The sequence below is a fragment of the Pecten maximus genome, chromosome 8 (assembly GCF_902652985.1).
Source record: "Pecten maximus chromosome 8, xPecMax1.1, whole genome shotgun sequence".
NCBI classification, from domain to species: Eukaryota; Metazoa; Mollusca; class Bivalvia; order Pectinida; family Pectinidae; genus Pecten; species Pecten maximus.
The window spans coordinates 19,139,663-19,162,083 of record NC_047022.1 but is presented as its reverse complement, the minus strand read 5'-3'; the positions used below and the strand labels follow the sequence as shown (position 1 = coordinate 19,162,083).

Below are 22,421 nucleotides of genomic sequence, written 5' to 3'. Positions count from 1 at the left end.
ATTAGTGTATTTTACCATATACTTTAAAGTGGTTTTCCATGTTATCTCGTATATGCTGTTTTTATGTAAATCGTGAAACACAACTTCTATCAATTTGTTTCAGCAATAGAGTTACCAATCGGAAATCGGAAATTTATTGTAAAGAAATGTTTAAGTAACCCAGGATCAATACTTAAAGATACGTCTCCGGCAATGAGTATTAATGTTCGATTGGAAATGGGCGGTTGTATATTTTTTTTTTAGACAATGACAACATATTGTAGTATGACGAGTGTTATATGAGCCCGAAACATGGTAACTCTTTGATTATTGTTGTATAGGAAAAATAGGATTTTAAACTCGGAAAATAATAATGACGGATAGAAGTTGTGTCGGAGAAACTATTTATGATATTTCATTGGATTATTGTTTTGTTCCTTCGCGATTTAAAGCCTGATATACGTAGCTGTGATCCAATGAACCATTAAATCTAAATTAGTACACACCTTTGTATTCTGCCTGATGTCATAGGAAACGAATCAGTAGTTAGTTTGAGTTGGTATCCAATACAAAAGCAAAGAAATCACACGAAGCGACAAACGTTTACCGAAACCCCTGTGATAGCAAATTGGTATATGCCTAAATGATATTGCAATTGCAGTCCAGTTTGAGCGTTCGGCTTTCTAAAAAGGACAAAGACCACGATTTTTGAAAAATCATATTTTGCGTGAATTTGATGCAACTTGTTTCATTTCTGATACACTGGCTCCCCCGAGTTCACTCTGCTCTTTTATTAAACTCGTTTTGTTTGTATTTTGACTAAAACAAAAATGGGCCGATATCCTTTACTGACGTTTTTGTAACGAGACATGTTTCATTAGATTATACCCCAGCTTCTGTTTTATCGACATTAACATAGGAAGATGTTCAGGATGTACTTAAAAATAAGTAAATAATAAAAAGGAAAACTTTTTTCTCAAATGGCTTTCAGTGAATGTTACATATATTTTGCGTTAAATTTCAGAAACAAAATTCCCCGAATTTAATCTGTAATAGTACTTTAATTTGCCTTCCGAACAATTCTTTTTGGCAAACAGTAGAAATAAAATATATTGAGTCAACATCACTGTAAATGTACTGAATTTGACACACTGTGCTAAACTACAATTATCGCAATCATAATTTAGCGGACTGCTCCCAGCGCGAACACTCTCTAAAATAATATTACCGCTAAAACATGTAAGTTTACACTATTCAATTTCATGTACTCAACGTCCTTTAATTTAATAACTCAAATACTCCACATTGATCATTCTACGATTGCCGGGGCCATTGTTGGCCTCCGCAAATCAAAGGAGACTAGTATTGGAATTTAGGAGAAAAGAATAATTGAACACAATGATACTTAAAGCCTTTTAATGTCCACACTCACCGATATACAAGTAATCAATTGGATAATTAACGATAATTTACCTTAACATTTTCTAACTCGAGACCCCAACCTGTTTAAAACTGTGATATACATGTATATATGTACATACAAATGTATTAATTACATACTTGATTCAAGGTCACATTATACAGCGTCGAAACGTACAAACATTGACAATTAGTAGGTACGCTAGCGACAAAATGATCCTTTCCAATGGTTTGTCAATTCAGCTTGTCTTTCTTTGTTTGATTCAACAGGATTGTACAAAAGCATAACGATAAAATTAGTAAAACTCAAAATAATGATATCAAGTTATAGTCATTGATACCCTCTTTATAAGCAATTATCCATAGTTATTACTGTAGCTTTATTATACAATATATATTTTCATTCGTATCATATCCGAAATTTAATACATTAAAACAGACAATGGCGAGAAGAAAGGGCTATGATCCTGATAATTACTGACGTCATAATAAGGGATGTGTATTGCAATACTTACCATTGTGGTCCCACCCACTATTGTAACACAGTGCAGACGTATTGACTGTTACAACTTTAGACATCGGACCTTCAGATTAATTATCTTTAATTAATATTACTTAAAACATATTTTATTTGTCGAAAAGTGTATGACAAAATGAATATTTCCTATTTTTTCAACACTGACACAAAATACCCAAATCTAGTGTAAATTCTCCAAAGGGAAAAGAGCATTTATGTATCAATAAATATTGATAGCTTGTTTGATCGTATTAAACGGTTGACCCATTTAACAGAATTGCAGGAAACCGTGATCAAGTCTCAAACACAAATTATACACTCGGCAGTATATGTACCGGATTCACACCGCCTGGCGTCTCATTAAATTGACTATCATTGATTTTGTCTGAGGTCCAGAGGGATCTCTGCGGTGTATTTAATATTGACAGTATTGACCTAGCGCGTTGATACAGCAGTTCATCACAAAGACACAATAACATCTATATATCAGTGTAGGTGTATTATGTATACTAAATTTGCTCTTTGGAATACGCTCTGTTTCTATAGAAAATATATATAATAAGTATCTAGATTATATCTCCGATTCGTGTTAGAGATATCTTCCTTAAGGGAATATGCTACCTAACACCTGCGATTTATGTTAATGTTATTTCCCTTAATGACATATCTTAACATATTATTTGTTTTAGAGACATTATTTCAAAACGTTTAATATCATAGAAAATACTGAATAACTTAAATGCATAAAATAACAAACTTTAATATGTTATTAAAATTTGTTTTTGACTGATGAACTCTTTTTGGACGGAAGGTAAATAACATAGTCAGGAAACATTCTTCTTTAATTCTATACAATCTAGAGTTATGTGTATAGTTCAGATATATTTCGCAACGCGGCACTGTAATACAGACTTTTTATTCCAATGATCATTGTTAAATATTATATTATCGCTACCTTCAGAAAATAAAATTACTAGCACATCATTCATATATGAAAGTCCAGGTGTGTATTAATAACGATTTCATATGATGTTTATTAGAGTATCTACCACTGGTTGTATATGTTATCAATAGTTACGTAATTATAATCTATCATATATGCATCATGTGTATATGGAATAAATGTTATATATAAACTTGCATTTATTAAGTATATTAGGCCCACCGCAAACCGTAGATTAAGATAATTAACATAATTATACACTTCTTAAGTTCAGACAATTTTAGCTCCAAGTCATTGATATTCTACATTGATGGATTAACAACACTGTGCATTGGGAAAACAACCTTATCGTCTTGTAGGCGTTATATATCATAATAATGAAGACACCAGGAACAGGAACTACATGTATAATACTGTGTTGACGACCGGTCCGCAATTAGAATACAATCCAACGTAATTTATTCTAATACATTTTTATTTTACTGTTTAACCATACTTAGTGGACAAAATGTATATACATAAAATATAAAATATGAAACAAAACATTAATCTTCCGTAGTATAAAGACTTTCGGATTATTCTAAATAAAATTTTCCTGCTTTTGTAGTTTTGTTTAGTAGTTTATCTACAAAATCTAGCACCATTATAACAATAAATGACCTTTCATTTTGATATGAAGGTCACCTTGAAACACCCAGATAAAGTTACAATTTTGTAAATAGATGAAACCTGGCGTGATGAGCCTTATAGCACAGTTCTCATAGAACCTATATTTTCTTAACACATGCTAGACACATGCATTGATCCGTCGTATCTCAAGCTTAACGATATTAAATTTTACATTTCAATGAAATTTGCATTTCTATCGACGTGGCTTTCCTACTGTGTGATGAATACTATAATATTTTTAATCAGATGTTTGACAGATGTTATCACTAAGTAAACACTGGATATAAAAAAGGGTATTACGGGGTAACAGAATGGAGCAAATTGGGATTTACATTCAGTAGAGCCAAAATTGCATCATATAGCTGTTTCCTCCTACTAGGACTTGTGAGTGATATAAAGAGTTGATACCTAGCTACAAAGTGACTGGTACCTACCTGTAGCTAGAGATAAACAGAGGAAGCTTAGTAGGTAAAAATAAATGTCAAATCTAAATAAAACACTCGATAGTTATATTTTTCACTGAAATACAATGTATTTGAATTCTGGTTATACTATATATGTATGATCTATATGCCCGACTTTTTATTTCATTACAATGATGTACCTTAGTTTATAAAACCCCAACCTCTAACATTTAAAAATGCAAACATTTGAAAAGATTCCAAAGAAAGTGATGTGCGGACATATTATTCAGTTTTGATAATTATAAATGTAAAAGCTCACAAATTAACATTAATCTGTGATTAAAGGAACAAAACTTGATAAAGTCCTCGATATAAGTAATACTCTGAATAGAAGATTATCATGTATACAATAAATATTATGAATAAAAAACAAAGTTACATGACAAAGGGATGAATGTTTGAGCATATTTATCTCTGACTATTCTTAATAAATATGTAACCACATAAGAGTCAAACCACGCTGCATGAATAAAGCAAACAAAGTTCATTTTACGAATACATGTTAGAAAAAATATGGCAAATAATCAAAAATTAGAATTTATAGCATATATGTAATATAAGCATATGGAAATTATACGTACGGAAATATAATTAACATAGCGAATTGAAATAAAATGTTTTAATAGCAATTATTAGAACATTATATAAAGAATTTATAGCATATATTTATATATATATATAAATAAAAAGACAAACACAGATCTGCTGTCTCCCTAGTGCTTTCGCGGCTACATCGAAAATTCTCTGAAGAGCGGCACGATGTAACCGCGAAAGTACTAGGGAGACAGCAGATCTGTGTTTGGCTTTTTATTTCATTAATATTTACCGTCACATAGACATTTAAACTTTATTCTATATATATATATATATATATATGGAAATAATGCGTATGGAAAGTTATCATAAGACAAACTGAATGTATTGTTTTTATGATGGTTGCGTCATTGATTGTCAATATGATTTGGCGGTTTTGCTCCACTAAACGCCAAAGATATTACAAGACGTAGAATATATTTTTAGATTAAATATGTGATGATGTTAATTAACACAATGTCAAATGTTTAAAGGTAACAGCAACGTTTGAGGACATAGTACTATAATAATAAATACGGAATGAACAGATACGTATATTGAAATCTGGAGGTAACCGTTTTTATATTACATGCATCATCGCAATGCAAATTAAAGTACATTGCACGTAGGCGAATAAACATTTACATATGCACGAAATATATATCGCTGTACACTAGCAGTTGCGACAAACATTCTATTAGCACTTTCAAGTTCAAAGAAGAGCGACCGATACCATCAGTGCAAAATGGTTCTTATCGCTGACAAATCTTTGTTAAGTTTTTTCTCTCTATCTTGACTTTCGTGTTTGAAAACAAAAGTACAAAATGTTACATCTAACTGCATCTGTCATCTTAATAATCAGCAGGTACAGTGTACATTAAACACGTACGAGTACATGTCTACAAAGCCGACTCACGGTTCGCATATTTTACTCATTCCAGATGAAATCTACTTACTAAAAGCATATTAAAAACTTATTGATATCTTTGTTTGAAACAAGAATTTTCGAAAAATCAAATATATCTCTTAAAATAAATAAAAAGTAAGTTTTGATATCAAATCGAAGGATAATATATTTCTGAACGAAATGCTTTATGAAGCTGTTAGCCGATGCTTCAAACACAATCTGACAGTTTATTACGACCAAAATAACACCTGTTTACTATCAAGACAGCTGTTGTTAATATTTTATTCAACGCAACAACGACAATTTATCTATTTAAATATATATTCAAACAAAATAGGACACAGCTTGAGAATACTGGAAAGGTAGCTTCATGTAGTATAGCACAATTATTGACTGTTTTGTCCTCAATATATAGTGTACTTAACAATACAATATCAATTGTTGTCAAACATAGTTTATATTTTCTAGAACACAAACGATAATGAAGGACATATGGTACAATAGTGTGACTTTATAATAATAAGTATACACATGTATGTATGTTACGATTATGTATTAGTCATAAAACATTTATTAGTAAAATTCACAACACGCTGAAGTTTTAAGTTCAAACGAAAAAAAGAAGATGGAATTGATCAAGTAGAAACAGAAATCAAAATAATAGCAAATATCTACTTGAGCAACCTTTATAGAAAGATGTTCCATATCATGGTCTAACTGATTTTGCACTTCTCATCCTTATCATCAGATAGAAGGCCATGCATATCCGCGCCCGCCATTTCCGTTCCTTGTGTTTCATCATCCCTTTCCGAAACATCTTCTTTCTGTTCTTCAGTCGGATCGAGACATTCTTCTTGATTTTGCGATTCATTATCAGCGATCTTTTCTACGATATCGTCATCTTTTAGAACATTTACTGCAAGGTTTGCAGTTTCGTCACCTATCTGTTTCAAAGTTCCTTCTGGCACATCTGAAGCGCATTCATAAGCTGTGACGTCATCCTCAGACTCGACTTCGTCATCCCTTGTAACGTCGCTTTGAATGTCTGTGTTTACGCTTTCATTACCCGAATGAAAGTCAGCAGAAGATACGGACGGATGCCCTCTCATTTCCACGTTCTTGCTATCGTCACCGATGACGTCATCGTTCGCAACAGAATTGATATTTCCTTCTGCCTCATAGTTTTCTTGTTGGTATACTGCATCTGAAACAGTTTTTGGCTTGACTGCTTGTGTTTCTGAATCATCATTGTCCAATTTAACAGTGGGAGTTTCTCGCGTTTGGTCGTTGGTGGGTTCTGAATGCGTTTCAGCATCTTCACTCCCACATTTACCTTCATGTCTTACTTCATCGAGAGTGGACGGATTTTTTTCTTTCTGTCTTTTCTGACTAGAAAGGTCTTGCATTGCTTGCATGTACTCATCGTATCCTGAAGGTTGTTCTTCTAATCCGTGCTCAACATCTGACGGGACTCCAGAATCCGCTTGTTCACATTCTGCCGCTAGCTGTTTTTCTAATTCTAGAAATTCATCTACAGAGTCATCGACAAAACTATCATCCAATTCGTCGTCCACACCTTCACGTTTGTCACTTGATTCGATGATTTTATCGTCGTTGTCATCATAGATATCGCCAGGAAAATCCGAAAGTGTTGGTTTCTCTTCGGATTCATGTGGATACTCATCGCTGAATTCCCTTTCACCTTTAACGAAATCTCCTTTTTCAATCAAGTCCTCGTCCGATATATATTGGGCGTCGGGGTCTTCAGGTTTCAGTAGAGCTTCATAAGCATCTTTATCACGATTCAAATCCAATGTATTGTCATCATCATGTTCATCGCCCTGTTCCATTTCTGTGTCCTCAGCAACAGGCGGGTCTTCTGATATTCCATGTTTATACACACTTTCGTCAGCACGCAGACGAGAAGTAGTTTCTGGATGACCATCGCCTTTGTCGAAATCTTGAGCATGTGTAATATTGACCTTTATTGGGCTCAAAACATCATCAACTATGCCTTCTGGCAGGACACAGGGCTCGTGAAATTCTGCAAATATGAAACACATGATATTTTGAAATTGTGATTATTGAGAACGGTATCGTTTACTGATGTTTCATCTCTGACAAAGAGTAATTATGAACGATAGAAAACAACAATAGACTTTTGTTTATTTGATACAATACCAAACATTACATACTTAACACTAATGCCACCCTCCAAAATTTTTGTCTTTAAATTTAAAGGGGATACATAACTAATTGCTATCCTGAAGAGAGTTAATTGTGCTACGCTGCTATATATTTTTTATGCAATTTTCGGTCTCTAATGCCACCATTACACGGACGCTTATTTTTGTTTTTCTTTTTAAAGTTAGAAATAATAATTTTTAATGTGGATGTCATAATATGTTTAATTTCTGAAAAACAATACATGTATATATATACTGTCAGCGATGGATTATCTTTGTTTTGTGTTTAAGTGAGAAAATCGTGCATTATGAGGCCTGTTTAACCGATTAAATTATATATACATACATATCTTAAGTACACTTCAAACACGACCATCAGACCGATATTACGTGATATGTTAGTAAGGTAACTAATGTAGTATTAGCCCACGTCCTATATACATTGTACGAGTGTTTTTCATCCGTGGTGAAATCCATGCACACAACTAGTTAGTTTCAGACGACTCAAAATACGATTATCTGCATATTTGTAGATAAAAGTTCACTTATTAAAAGGTAAAATCGAGCAATGCCATAATGTAAATAAATAAAGACAACAAATCAATATTGAAGACGTTATATGAACATTTGTCATCTAATTAACTATAAAAAAACGGTATCGGTAACGCCAACATTTTCTAAAACTGAATCATTCATATCGAAGATCAACATGTTACCTACTTCAGCGAAATTTGATGTGTGTGTTAGTATAAGTATATGATTATCGTCACAGATTTAAGAAAATCGCATAAACGCTCGGTGTGCAAAGTCGAGGCCAAGTTAAAGTGACATTCATTCGCTCCTTGTTTGTGTGTGCTAAGGGAAGATATCTCCACTCTGAACACGGTCTGAATACATCTCTTAGGTAACATGTCATACAATATGTATGGTTTTTTTTATGATATTAACGATATACATTGCATACCAACATTATAATGCATTTTCCTCTAGAAACACTTTATTTCCTTTTGCTCCCATTTCACATATCTACATTCGAGAACAATGACAGCTTGATGTATCTGTCATCTCTGTCAGATTTATATCCGACACCGTTAAAACGTTTAAAAGAATTTAAAACATAAAGGTAAAAATTTCCTTGTTACACTTGACAAATCACTTTGAAATTACAATATGTTCGGATAAAAAAACATTCATAATCGAAAATACAAATGGAAATTTAAAAAGTTGAGACTAGAATAAAAATATAATATTTGAAACCAATGAACCAGCACTTAATTTATGTATAATAGAGTCCATCAACAACAAGAATTCCACGGAAGTGGATGTGTCGCCTGCGCAGAAAGTTGGCTGATTACAAGAGTTTATGCAAGGCAACAAATTTTCTATATAAAGTAGCAGTGACCTTTGACTTTTTGATCAGTTAAAAGCAATCTCAAGCAAGCACTTGAAGTAAGGAAAATCTGCATGAAGTTTGAGAGTTTGAACGGCCCAAAGGAATTTGAGTTATCGCACGGAAACTTCACCGAAGCCGACATAGCGATAACCATATGTCGCCTGCTTTTTCAAATAGACATGCGATATGTCATAAACTAATTCCTTGCAAGAACATTTCCCCACAGTGTTACATACTTTTATGAATCAAACGCATCGTAACTGTCAGATCACTGTAGGTTTGCCTATTCTATTTCTAGATAATTGGTGAAGCTGATTTAATAAAGTTTTTTTTTTTATAATTATTAATTTAATAATTCTTTAGAATATGCATTGTTGGCGCTAAATATTAATAGATATCCTAGGCCACATTCAGCAGCTTTTAGTGGATGTAAGTAATAGTCCCTTACACGATCGGAAAAGGTCGTATGCTGGCCTGAAACAGCAGAGCTCCAGACGACAGCCTGAAATTATGGGGTTTTTTGACAGACGTTAAATATGTGCCTTTAAGCCAAACACAAGTTCGTTTCTTTTAATTCCTTTGTGTTGTTTTATGGTAACCGTCATTTTCAAATTAAATTTACTGATAAAAGTGAAATAAAATGAAGAACAGAACATTTCCCATTGTCTTAAATGATATCAAATACATTTCATGACGATGACCAATAGTTGGTGTCTTTCCAAAGTACATTCATTTCCAGAGACTAATGTTATCATTTGTTTTAATTCTGTATCGATATGAAAAAGTGATCTTTCATTTATCACTGTTGATATAATACCTGTTGTCTTGTGACCTTTGCTGTCGTGAGGTCATTTAAACTAAACAAACAATATGTCATATATTAAACCCTTTAAATAGATACAAGGCAACCGAAACCGATGATAAACAAAAGCAAAATAAATTCACCGTCGACTGGCAAACAAAAAAGGTCAACCGTACGTAGTGCACGGATGATGGTGACAAGAAGTGAAAAGGTTAAGGAATAGATATTGTAAATATTACGACAGACATATTTCTCGAGGATAACTGTTAAAATCTTCAGCGTGCATTACCTACATCGCACTCAAGGATATTATCAGGCAGGGGACAAAATGTAAAAGAGTATAAACATGTGCAAGAGCACGAAGTCTTTTTTAAAGCACGAGAGCAGTTCTATATATACGGGACAATATGGAGATGACCGAGATTTACGCTTAGGGTTAAAACGACCTCGGTTACATGAAAACAGCTTTGTAGGGAAGTTGGAGGCATGAAGGCGACACTGCGGGGTATCTCCACAAATGGAAATGAATCTTTTATTGATTAACAAGCAGTTGAATATCGAATCTACAGAATACCATATATTAACTCTCCCTACCCGATACTAGACCCGTCGAATGTCGTTACATGTATATACGAAATCTTGAACAAATTTATTTTGTTCAAAACAAATATTATTTCACAAATTCTTTGAATTTTTTTTTTAAACTGTAGACAGTTTCGGCGAACCCGGAGTATCAGTACCGCAGATATAAATAAATGTATCGATAGTTTTCGGGTATCGAGGATTATGATGAATTATTGGATCATACTCGCATTTTAAAAGAAATATCCAGCCTACGTAAATCATCTAATTTATTTTGATAGCATTTGGCTACCAGCCAAACGAATGGATATGTTGTTACATGACCATGCTAAATTTAAAGAGATAGCTGTATGTATTTTTGTTATATTACGCAACATTGTTTCACGATTGAAAACAAGAAAAAGGATTCGGACACTAACCATTTCTATGCATATTTAATCCAGATTACGTTGAAAATTTGCATTTCCTTGCAGATATATCCCGACACAATTACATTGACTCGTATATTTGCGTCTCGGCAAACGGGGCAGATTACATTAAAATTTGCATTTCTCCGCATATTTAACCTAATGCACACTTTGTTCGCATATATTTATCTTGACAGAGTTCCACGTTGACAGTTCTTCCGCAATGTTGTTTATATGCCGAGAAGGAAAGGGATGGAGACACAAGGATGTGAACGGTGGACGATTTGAATAGCTCATCTGATGACAGTAGGCTACAAAATCAGAACACCAACCGGTCACATAAAAGGCGAGACGGTGAGAGGGCGACATTTAAAAAGAAGTGTAGTCTGTTGCAGGTAGAAGAATAAAACACAAACGCAAAGTCAGTATTTCAGATGATATTTTATGCATGATTTCTCATGCAAGATACATATATGAGCTTTCATACAAATGTCACAATTATACCAATGATGATATATACATAAAGAAATCCTACACGCAATGTGTTAGTCAAAAACATAAAAATACATTACTTCAAAAAAGTATATATTGTAACACATACGCGGGAATATATTCCAACTCTAAGGTCCCAAGCGCATTGATCAATACAGTCCATACAGTCAGTAACGATCGGGCCAATTTTACATATGTCACCCTTCAAATCACAGTCAGACGATTAAATAAGTTTATCGTACAATAGAGTCAAATCCACCCTCTTTATAAACAATCAAGCACAGAACCGTACACCCACACATGCCGGTAGCATATTCGTACAAGTACAGGAAAAGCAAACAATGTTAACTGCATGCATTATCAATTATTGGTTTTAAGCATAAGTTCTTCCAAATAAAAATAACAATGCTGTGCACGAGAGAGTATTCCAAACCACAAGCATTCACTCCTTTTTAAAATTACAAAACACGTGCATTGCATTTCATATTTCTTTCCAGACAATATTTTCGCATAAGACAGCTTATAATTTTCTCTACTGCAGGCTAGGGTAGGTTAATCAACAAGTAGCGTTAATAATAATTTCAAATAAAATTAAAAAAGTCAATAAAATAACTATTCTCTATAATGTTTTTTTCTTTTAATTTCTTTTGTGAACACCAATAGTTCAGTACCGCCTTCGTTTCCAGTAATCACTGATGTTTAGTATACATGTAAGTGTATATCAATATCGTAACAATTAATGAACATGATGTATATGTTTACTATTAAAACTGGAGTTAGTTAATACAAGTAACTAAAGCCCCCTGTACTTCTGTGTTTTGATTTTGCAATCATAGTATATTGTGTTGAAATGCTTCAGAATATAAGAGCCATGATCCCTTTCAAATTTTCATTTTGTAAACAGATTTTGTCAGCTTTAAAAATGTTACAATCTTATGATGGAATGACAGTGTATACGATGTACCTATCATGCCATGGTCACGTCTGAATGAAATGATGGTCCTGGAATGTTGATAATCATCATGATAATTCAAACCCTTACCTCATTTACAAAAGAACAAGTTTACCCCAGTTGACAACCTAGATTGACTATAATTGCACATTATAAGAAAGAAACATATACTACCATTGGAAAGGAAAGTTTATGTATTTTTGCCTATTTCCATGAAGAAAGTTATTATGCCAATACAACAGAAAGACCGTGACAACTTACACGACTTAAAATAAGCTAATAAGTTTTCATAAAAAATACATAATTCTCATTATCTCAATATCTTCTATACGAAATAAGCTGTTATTTGCCTCAAACCCAAGGAACTATTTCAAAAGTTTATATGTATGTGAATACGATACTCTTACACCTAGCCTAACAACAACTGCACTACAAAGAGATATCGTTTATATATTCGTATGTGGATATTAAAACATAACTATGGGAATTTTTGTATTTACCAAGACATAGCATTGATATACTGTACTGTTCTACAAATAATATGTTCTGTACGTGTTCCATCAACTAATGAACTAAAAAATTTCATCATGACAACCTTCAACTAATGAACCAAAAATTTCTCATCATGACAACCTTCAATTAATGAACCAAAATTTCTCATCATGACAACCTTCAATTAATGAACCAAAATGTCTCATCATGACAACCTATCTTTAACGCTGCTACGAGGAAATAAAACATTCAAATTACGAAACTACTGGTAATATATATAATGTATGTATTAAAGTTTGTGATCTGGTGTAAGCTTCATCGACTGTTTTACTTGAACGATATTCTCTGCAATGCCACCTCCGATTTATTGTGGAATTTGTAATCACTCGATGATTTGAGACCGATAAAACAATCCACTCAGGCTACATATAATATAAATGACATTTACCAAGGCTCAATTTCTCTCCCAGAAAACTACTGTGTTGTATTCCGTATTTTGACTTTCCGCTTACAAATCATGTATCTTTCTTGGACATGGGATCATTGTTATATATCACGTTCATACAATCATTTAAGCCGACAGGTCTCGAAACGCGAAAGCATATCCTTCCTCGTATACAAGACATGCATGAACGAAGAATGTTCGGGGTAGTCTAACTACTGTCCCTTTCTTTCAATTTGACGAAAATAATTGCTTCAGATCACTAGTACCTTCACAAAGAAGTGGATTGTTTCTAAGAGTCGACATTTCTGGTCTGCACTATCGTTACATCTCCTCTACTTAAAGTTAATTCCTGACCGTCTATATCGGCAAAATACAAATGCTGTATAGATTTTAGTGAATAAGCATTACATTTAAAACCATAATCCTAACAAGCACCAATATAAAACCTACATGTATGTACATTGTCGAAAACACTTTATCAAAATATGTTTGTCTAAGGTTTAGGTAAATACGCTATACATACGCAAGTACTTCAACTAAGCCTAAAAGTACTGAAACAGCGTCACAAATGGTAAACCTTCACACTGACCTTGGTATACATTATTATGTAGGCTTGACCTAAATCAGGATCTAACAGTTTTGAGAGAGTATTAACCTACATATTGTAGCTAGTTCATAGTTGGGTACTAGAGACTACCCAAAATTAAAATATAAATCGGATATACCAACAGACGACAACAACTCTACCTGTAGAAAACGATCTTTAAGCAAATACTATTTAAGAGTTATGCCTTGCAGACAGGTTAAAAGTAGTATAAACATTTCTAAAGATACAAGTTCAATTACATTAAAAGTGTTAAGACTAACGTAAATACATTCGCTCAAACGTGTGTCCGTCTTACCTGACGAAATACTTTAATTTAACAGGACATTTTAGAACTATTCTCATTGAAAGTCTTCTGTTAAACTACGATTACGCTAATCGCAGTCTCTGAACATTGTTTTTATGGCAAAGTTTAGAATGCTTGGACAGACCTGCTGATGCCGGTATGCGTGTATCTATGTGGGAGGTGTAGTATTTATGTTTTTAATGACCCGAATGTATGTTTTCACACAACAAATAACGAAATATCGATATTGTCAATATTATCATACGTAACATGTTTGTTAATGGAATCGGTTGTTGAATAACACGTACTAACAAAAACCTTTCTTCTGTCATGGTATAGCAATGGGAATGTCAGAACACGTATATAAAATAACACTCCAGTAATCTCCGGATTATGCAGTGACACTTTCCCGCCAAAAAACTCCTTAGATATACCTACGGAACTTTGCCATTGCAATACTCTTAGAATGTCTAATAGAGGGTTATGTGCAATTGTCCTTTATAAAGCTAACTGAAAAGATTCTATTTACTAGCTGATTTTAGAGTTTTTGATTTTATGATATCAAAGACCTTCACAAAACCTATCACTGTCATTCATGTGTAGATTAGGCAGTATCTACATTATTAAGAACTATTTCACTTTACATCGTTCATGAGCTGTCTTTTTCGACGGACATTTTCAAACTTTAGTTGCAGCAAATATGAGTGTGAATATGAAATGTTCCAAACAAAAAACAAATGTACATTTTTAGTCTATATTCATGTATACATGTACTTTATCACAGGCGTCTGCAACTGGTAAGTATTTAAAGAAAAAAAATTAGCCCCTACTCCTGTAGTATGAGTAGAGGCTAATATTTATTTCTATACTAACCAGATGCAGATGCCTGTGATCATACTTATCATGTATATTGCATATGAATTTAAGTACTTTCAGTTTTGGGCCACTGTGCATGCAGTAGCCGTGTGGTTAAGGTGCCCCAACTCTTTATCACTAGCCCTCCACCTCCGGGTTGCTAGTTTGAAACCTACGTGGAGCAGTTGCCAGGTACTGAACATAGGCCGGTGGTTTTTCTCCGGGTACTCCGGCTTTCCTCCACCTCCAAAACCTGGCACGTCCTTAAATGACCCTGGCTGCTCTAGTTGATATTGACACCATTACTAAACAACTTAATACTGAACCATCCTATTGTTCCCTGTGGCAAACTTGTTCATTATCCTAAAACTAAATCATTAAACATAACTGATACACTGTAAATGACCCCGCTGGTTAGTAATGACGTTGACAAATAATGTATTAATTTAACACTAAGATGGATACCTTGTGATAGCATATTAGTAGAATCTGGTCCATAGGAATCAGCAGAGCTAGTGACATGTTTTGAGGTAGAATATATCATAAGCTATGTACATATTGTGTAATAAGTCTTAAATGTTACTTGTTACTTCTTAAATATACTGTTGAAAGAAATATATGATAGTATGGTATCACTGATACAATGTAATATGAAAGTTATTAGTTTTTATATACATTTTTGTATGATACATGTAAATAAGTGTAACATTATTAATTCTTAAATGTTTTTATATGATATACATTGTGAACTGTAAACTATATGGTGTATTTATATATATATATTTGTGTAACTGAACTAGTTTTTTCAAATATATTTCTGTAGGATAAATAGAGAAATTGTACACTGATTTGTTGCCTGTGTTGTGGAATTCATAAATAGGCATAACATTATTTTTCTACATAAAACCAAAAGCTACACCTAACTATAAAGGGATAGAACATATTTCTATGACGAAGGCTATTGAGCTGAACATATTGGAAGACTAAATCTGTTCACTTACATAATCCCAGATTATCCCTATTAATCTTATACCTGGAGTTTTGTGCTGAGGCGTTTTCTTATTGCAAGTTATAATGTGTAGATAATCTATTGTTTGGAGTTATTATTGTACATTACAACATGCTGACAACTTAGCATTATTGGCATTACGATTATAATAGTCAGCATAATGCTATATTATCATTCAATATCAGGTATATAGAGGGACATTGGCACATACATTCCTTCAAATTTGACCCTTTCATTCTTACAATATAATAAATACATATATCATCAATTAAGAGGGGGGCAGTTATTTTCTATTTTTCACATAATCAGTTTTAAATTACACATTTTATTACAATAACTTCATTTTAATTCAGCATATAATTATTTTAATATAATCATGATCTACCAGTTAAAAATAGTTTACAAATAATATAACAGAAAGAAATCACATAATATAGATGCGATGGCAATTAAAACAGTTTGCGAAAATATATTGTGTAAAAATATACTGTTTGCGAGCACAATATCATAGAGGTCAAAACTGTACATTTTTTGTACTGGGAATGAAAGGGTCAAGTCATTTTACAAACTTATAAACATGATCATATAAAACATTCTCAAGAACGTTCTGAAGACATGCAAAGGTTAGATCTCATCAAATCTCTGAAATCATTGTAAATATTACTGTATACAGACAAAATTCTTTCACCTGAAATTTTTTCCACATGAAATTCACGTGAAATAAAGTTCACATGAATTAATGTGAAGGAATTTCCCTTGTGTATAGGTGTTAAATTTCATGGTGCTAATATTTCACTGTTTTCGCAGTTGGACGTAACGTTATCAGTTTGCGGGCATTAAATTCTGCGCAACACCGACTTGTAAACATTCTGCAGTGAACACTTCATACATTTGTGTATACATATATATAAATATTCACTGGGGTTTCATTTGTGTGCTACATTTAATGACTGCAAATATAGCGACATTAAATCCCACACAAATATTACCCACCAAACAGTATAATGCAAAATAAGAATTCAGCTGATATCTGTTTTTTTGATTCAATATTTACTACATAAATCAAAATAGCTATATGGCTTAAAATTTCTTCAAAAAAACATTCAGTAGTACCAATGAATTCTGTAATACAACACACCACTAGAACACCCTGATTCCTTTACAATATTCTGTTTCATATTATTTCTTCAATTATTATTATTTAGCTCTTGAAGATAACTGGTATGATGTAAAGAGATTCTAAGCCATGCAATGAAAAACAGATGAAATACAAATTAAAAATGGAAAATAAAGACAATTGCACAAGGTCATCAAATGTAGATACTGGTCCCAAAACCATAACAAATGAAGAAGTTAGAAGAAAAATTGCTATAAAAACATTGATAATTCTATATTTTTCACTACTATTTTCGTTGAAAAAAAGGACATTTAATTAATTTGGACATTGTGAAGTTTGGAAATTTATTTTTATGACATTTATAGAATATTATTTTATTCAGGAACTGATTTGAAAACTCCTACTTCATTATAGAAAAATCTGTTCTTTTGATGAAATTGTTCTGTTTAACAAGATTTAAACTAATATGTATATTATTGCCAGAGGCAGTTTATCCTCAAGAACATTGGTATGATACTAAATATAAATTAAATATTACCGATATATACAATTTGCCGTATAAATTATAATACTGTAAGTTTTTGCTCAAATATACTTATGCTTCCCTGTGCAAACATAATGTAGGGGACATAACTCTTTAAAAATGTTTACATAAAGAATCTAGAGGTCTGTCATGAATTTGCAAAGCAACCAGTATAGATTTCATTATGTCAAAACCATATATTTTGTAGTGATGCAAGTAAAACTTTCGCAGCATGTAGACTGAAAATATATAAATAACAAACCTGAATCTCCTGAACAAGAATACCAGTTTAAGTGCTGTTTAATGTTATTAAAGCAGAAGCTAATATATAAATGGCTTGTAGATAAATGTACTTTTAGCTTAATAATGCAGATTTTTACTAATGTTTACTTTCTTTATTGCCCTTATTTGACATATAAGGAAAAATTGTCATATTTAAATTATAATTTACTACATTTGACAAAATTTTTTTAACATTCATATTCTTATGAAGGGAAACTCTTTATTAGATCTTAAATTCAAAATATTATTTGATGTCAATTTATATCTTAGTTATAGGCAGGCAAACCCCAGCATTTTTCAGTTACATACATGTACATGTACTTTATGATACTGATATTTAAGTGTTACAATAGTAATGTAACCATTTATACATATTCAGCCTTAATGCATCAAACAATTATTTCAAGAATCTGTCTGAAAAATATACAGGTATCAATGTTTTCAAGTATTAGTGAATGTTATGAAAACAAATTGTATTGATGTACATAGCATAGAAAATGTTCAAAACTGGTTTAAGCTTCTATTACAAAAAATATATTTTCACTACCTGTAATTTTGTGACAATAGTTTATACAGGATTATAATGTGTCTTTTAATTCAAATTTTGTTTACAGTTGTCCTCTGTGTAAAAAAGAAATTAGTAAAGCTATTTAAAATATGACTTGTCTAACCACAAACTGTTCATACTGGAATGTTTTTATCATTATTATTGAGCCTCAACTTAACTCTCTGAAAATTTAGTAACTAAATCACATTATCATGGCACATCATCAACATAAATAAATAATTTAAATTACTCCTCATTTTGTATTTGCTGAAACAAAACTTATACATTGATACATGCTGTTAAAAACTTTCAGTTAAGTACACAAGCCAACAATGAATGACAGCAAATGTCAAAAGTCTTGTAAAATAGCTAGTGAATACAAATGTCAAACTTCATACTGGGAAGTGATCAAACAGCACAAAACGCAGACAATCTGTCGGCACTGGAATCGATGGACAATTCTCCAGCAAGTCAACAGTCTATGTTTTGTGTATATTGCAGGAATTCTATAACAGCAGAGCTCAGAGTGATTTCAATTCTTTTTTAAAACTTGTTACATGAGCTCAGTTTTTTTCCCCCCGACACATGTTATTGGTTATGCTTTTTGCATAATGAGTTTCTTTTCTTTTGGTTTTCAGCATTTTGCACGATCAGGCTGACACATCACCACACTTAGGCTGAAGGTCACACACAGAATGACTAGGTGGAAACATTGATATATTACCAGGCGATCAATTTTGCTTGGACGTCCACCACACTGTTCCTATTTCAGAGCAAAGACTAAATTTGCAGTTGTAGCTAAGTAAACAAACTGTTGCATCCAGTAAATAGCTGCTTTTAAAACTGTTCTCACTCATTCTGTAACAAACCATCTGATTGGATTAGAATCTCATTCTGTATCCAATCGTATGATTAGATAAGAATCTTACTCGTTCTGTAACAAACCATCTGATTGGATTAGAAAGTCTGTTCATCATCACAATCCTCTGTCCAATGGCCAAACACTGCAAGGCAAAAAGTAGTAAGGATATGCATAAATACCAAGCTATATAATGCATTCTATCAGTCATCTCCATTCAAACATGGCCAATATCAGTGATTTATCTCCAATACAATGGTAACATATATCAATATCTGGTGTATTACCAATTCAAAAGGGATATCAGTAACAAATATAAACAGTTAGAGGGCATTTCTAAATTAAAATCACATGTATTTGCAATTGTAAATCAATGTATTTGAGAATAAGTCTTTGATCTGGTAAGTAACAGCTTTCATTTACTCTGTTTAACAGTTTAAGACAAACAATTTGTTACTTTATTTTTTAAATGACAACCTTCGATCAAAAACTGAGTTATAGATTTCTATTAGGATGGATATAAAACAAAGGAATACTTCAAAGAAAAACTGTCACTAACATTCTGAAATTTTTTTTCTGCTTTGTCCTTTTTTTTTTCTTCTTTTTTTTATAAATTTTGATCAAAAAAATAGAATTTAACATGAAGAATAAACATCTTTGAAGTTTTGATTGAAGTAAATTTGAATTTTAAATGTAAAATCACTGATGTCAACCTTTCCTATTAGTGACTCTAGAACAAACTCATGCTGTCAGTGAGAGAAGTGATGAACAATGACAATTTCTAACCCTAGTTATCAATGAACAATGACACTTTCTAACCCTAGTTATCAATGAACAATGACACTTTCTAACCCTAGTTATCAATGAACAATGACACTTTCTAACCCTAGTTATCAATGAACAATGACACTTTCTAACCCTAGTTATCACTTTCTAACCCTAGTTATCAATGAACAATGACACTTTCTAACCCTAGTTATCACTTTCTTACCCTAGTTTTCTATGAACAATGACAATTTCTAATCCTAGTTATCAATAACAATGACACTTTCTAACCCTAGTTATCAATAAACAATGACACCTTTTCTATAGTCATCAATCACAGACTGTACCAATTTATTTTTCTATTTCATTCATCCATTTCTGCATCATTGAATCAAAACAATCATTTCCCCCCACAAAATCTTATTGAATTAATTAACCAGGGCCTGTATTCATGAACCTGTACACATGCTCAAATACTTTTAGGCGATAAATTTAATATCTGATTTTCTTTTTCTCAATGACTTCAAGGAATTTCTGAAAGACTTCAATTAAGACAATAGTTTCAATGTTTGTGTCTTCCTTTTAAAACTTCTATTACCAGATTTAGTGAGTTTAACAAATATCAGTTTGAACACTGATGGACTCAGCATGACAATGGTTTCATGAATATGGGCCCAGTTATTGGAATATTATTATCGAAAAATATTTCTTAAGAAAAGATTAAGAATTGACAAAATCAGTTTTTAATCTGATATAAATATAATATGTAGCACTACACATGTAAGTTTCAATCATTTAAACACTCATTAATTTAGCCAACAGTATTGATAAAACAAAACTTTCTTGATTAATATTTAACCCTGATTACTAGAATGTAACTCTTATGTAGTCCATATATGGAAAATCCATAATTATGATTATTAGTCATATACATTATAAATGCTTTTTCTGGAATAAATTGATGAAATAGTAAAATATACAAATGATATAAAAAGTATATATATTTATATATGAGAGTAAATATCCCTGAATAATGATAATATACTGCATATCACAACTATTAATATCTCCATTTATTGAAGGAAACTAAACAGAATTGATAGATACCGATGCATTCCCCCTTTCCTGCAGATAAAAGCAGGTGAAGATTTGTGGACTTTGATAGTAGAAAAGGCTCAATATATTCATTTTCTTTCAGCAGATAAAAATTTTACTTTTACTTAGAGAAACTGATAACATTTTGGTTGTGAAATTACATGTCCTGCTCCTGATATCGCTTGAACTATAAATTGTTTAATTCCATGGATAGCATAGTACTTTCATGTTCTATCATTATTTTCAAAAAATGAAGCTTCATAAAAAGAAATCTAGATCTTCCAAATTTGGTGAATTTGTCAAAAATGTGAAAACAGAAATAAGGAGGTTATCTTAGAAGCTCTCAGTAGTTGTGATAAGGCTCGACAGTTCGACCTCAGTATATACTGGAGGGAGAGACCTCCATATAACAGTAGAGGTTAGATATATGAGAAATGAGATGGCGATGATATGTTAAGTACTGGATGCAGCGGCACACCATGCATATAGTCACTATCCTGATAATCACACGCCACAACATGCCCATCAACATTGGGAGTCGAACAGTGGAACTGTCCATCAACATTGGGAGTCGAATAGTGGAACTGTCCATCAACATTGGGAGTCGACAGTGGAACTATACTCATCAACATAAGGACTCTACAGCGGAACTGCCCATCAACATTGGGACTTGACAGTGGAACTACCCATCAATATTGGGAGTCAAACAGTGGAACTACCCATCAACATTGGGAGTCAAACAGTGGAACTACCCATCAATATTGGGACTCGACAGTGGAACTGTCCATCAACATTGGGACTTGACAGTGGAACTGCCCATCAACATTGGGACTTGACAGTGGAACTACCCATCAACATTGGGAGTCGACAGTGGAACTGCCCATCAACATTGGGACTTGAACAGTGGAACTGCCCATCAACAATAATTGGGACTGACAGCGGAACTATCCATTCAACATTGGGAACTGTAGACAGCGGAAAATACCATCAACATTGGACTGACCGTGGAGAACTCCCCATCAACATTAGGACTTGACAGTGGAACTACCCGTCAACATTGGGACTTGACAGTGGAACTACCCATCAATATTGGGACTCGAACAGTGGAACTACCCATCAACATTGGGACTTGACAGTGGAACTACCCATCAACATTGGGACTTGACAGTGGAACTACCCATCAACATTGGGACTCGACAGTGGAACTCCCCATCAACATTAGGACTTGACAGTGGAACTACCCGTCAACATTGGGAC

General features: G+C 32.8%; 1 protein-coding gene and 1 long non-coding RNA gene across 2 annotated transcripts in view; both read right to left on the bottom strand.

Moving 5' to 3' along the window:
- Positions 1 to 1,378: 1,378 nt before the first annotated feature.
- LOC117332697 (CAP-Gly domain-containing linker protein 1-like) overlaps positions 1,379 to 22,421 on the bottom strand; it is a 103,766-nt gene continuing 82,723 nt past the window's right edge. Inside the window, 1 exon segment of the mRNA XM_033891698.1 lies at positions 1,379 to 7,515. Coding sequence (XP_033747589.1) covers positions 6,185 to 7,515 — 1,331 coding nt within the window. The 3' untranslated portion in view covers positions 1,379 to 6,184.
- LOC117332698 lies at positions 11,264 to 19,406 on the bottom strand. Its single transcript, XR_004533776.1, has 2 exons — positions 12,993 to 19,406; positions 11,264 to 12,955 (listed from the first exon to the last, which is right to left on the bottom strand). It is a non-coding gene; the product is annotated as an uncharacterized LOC117332698 (long non-coding RNA).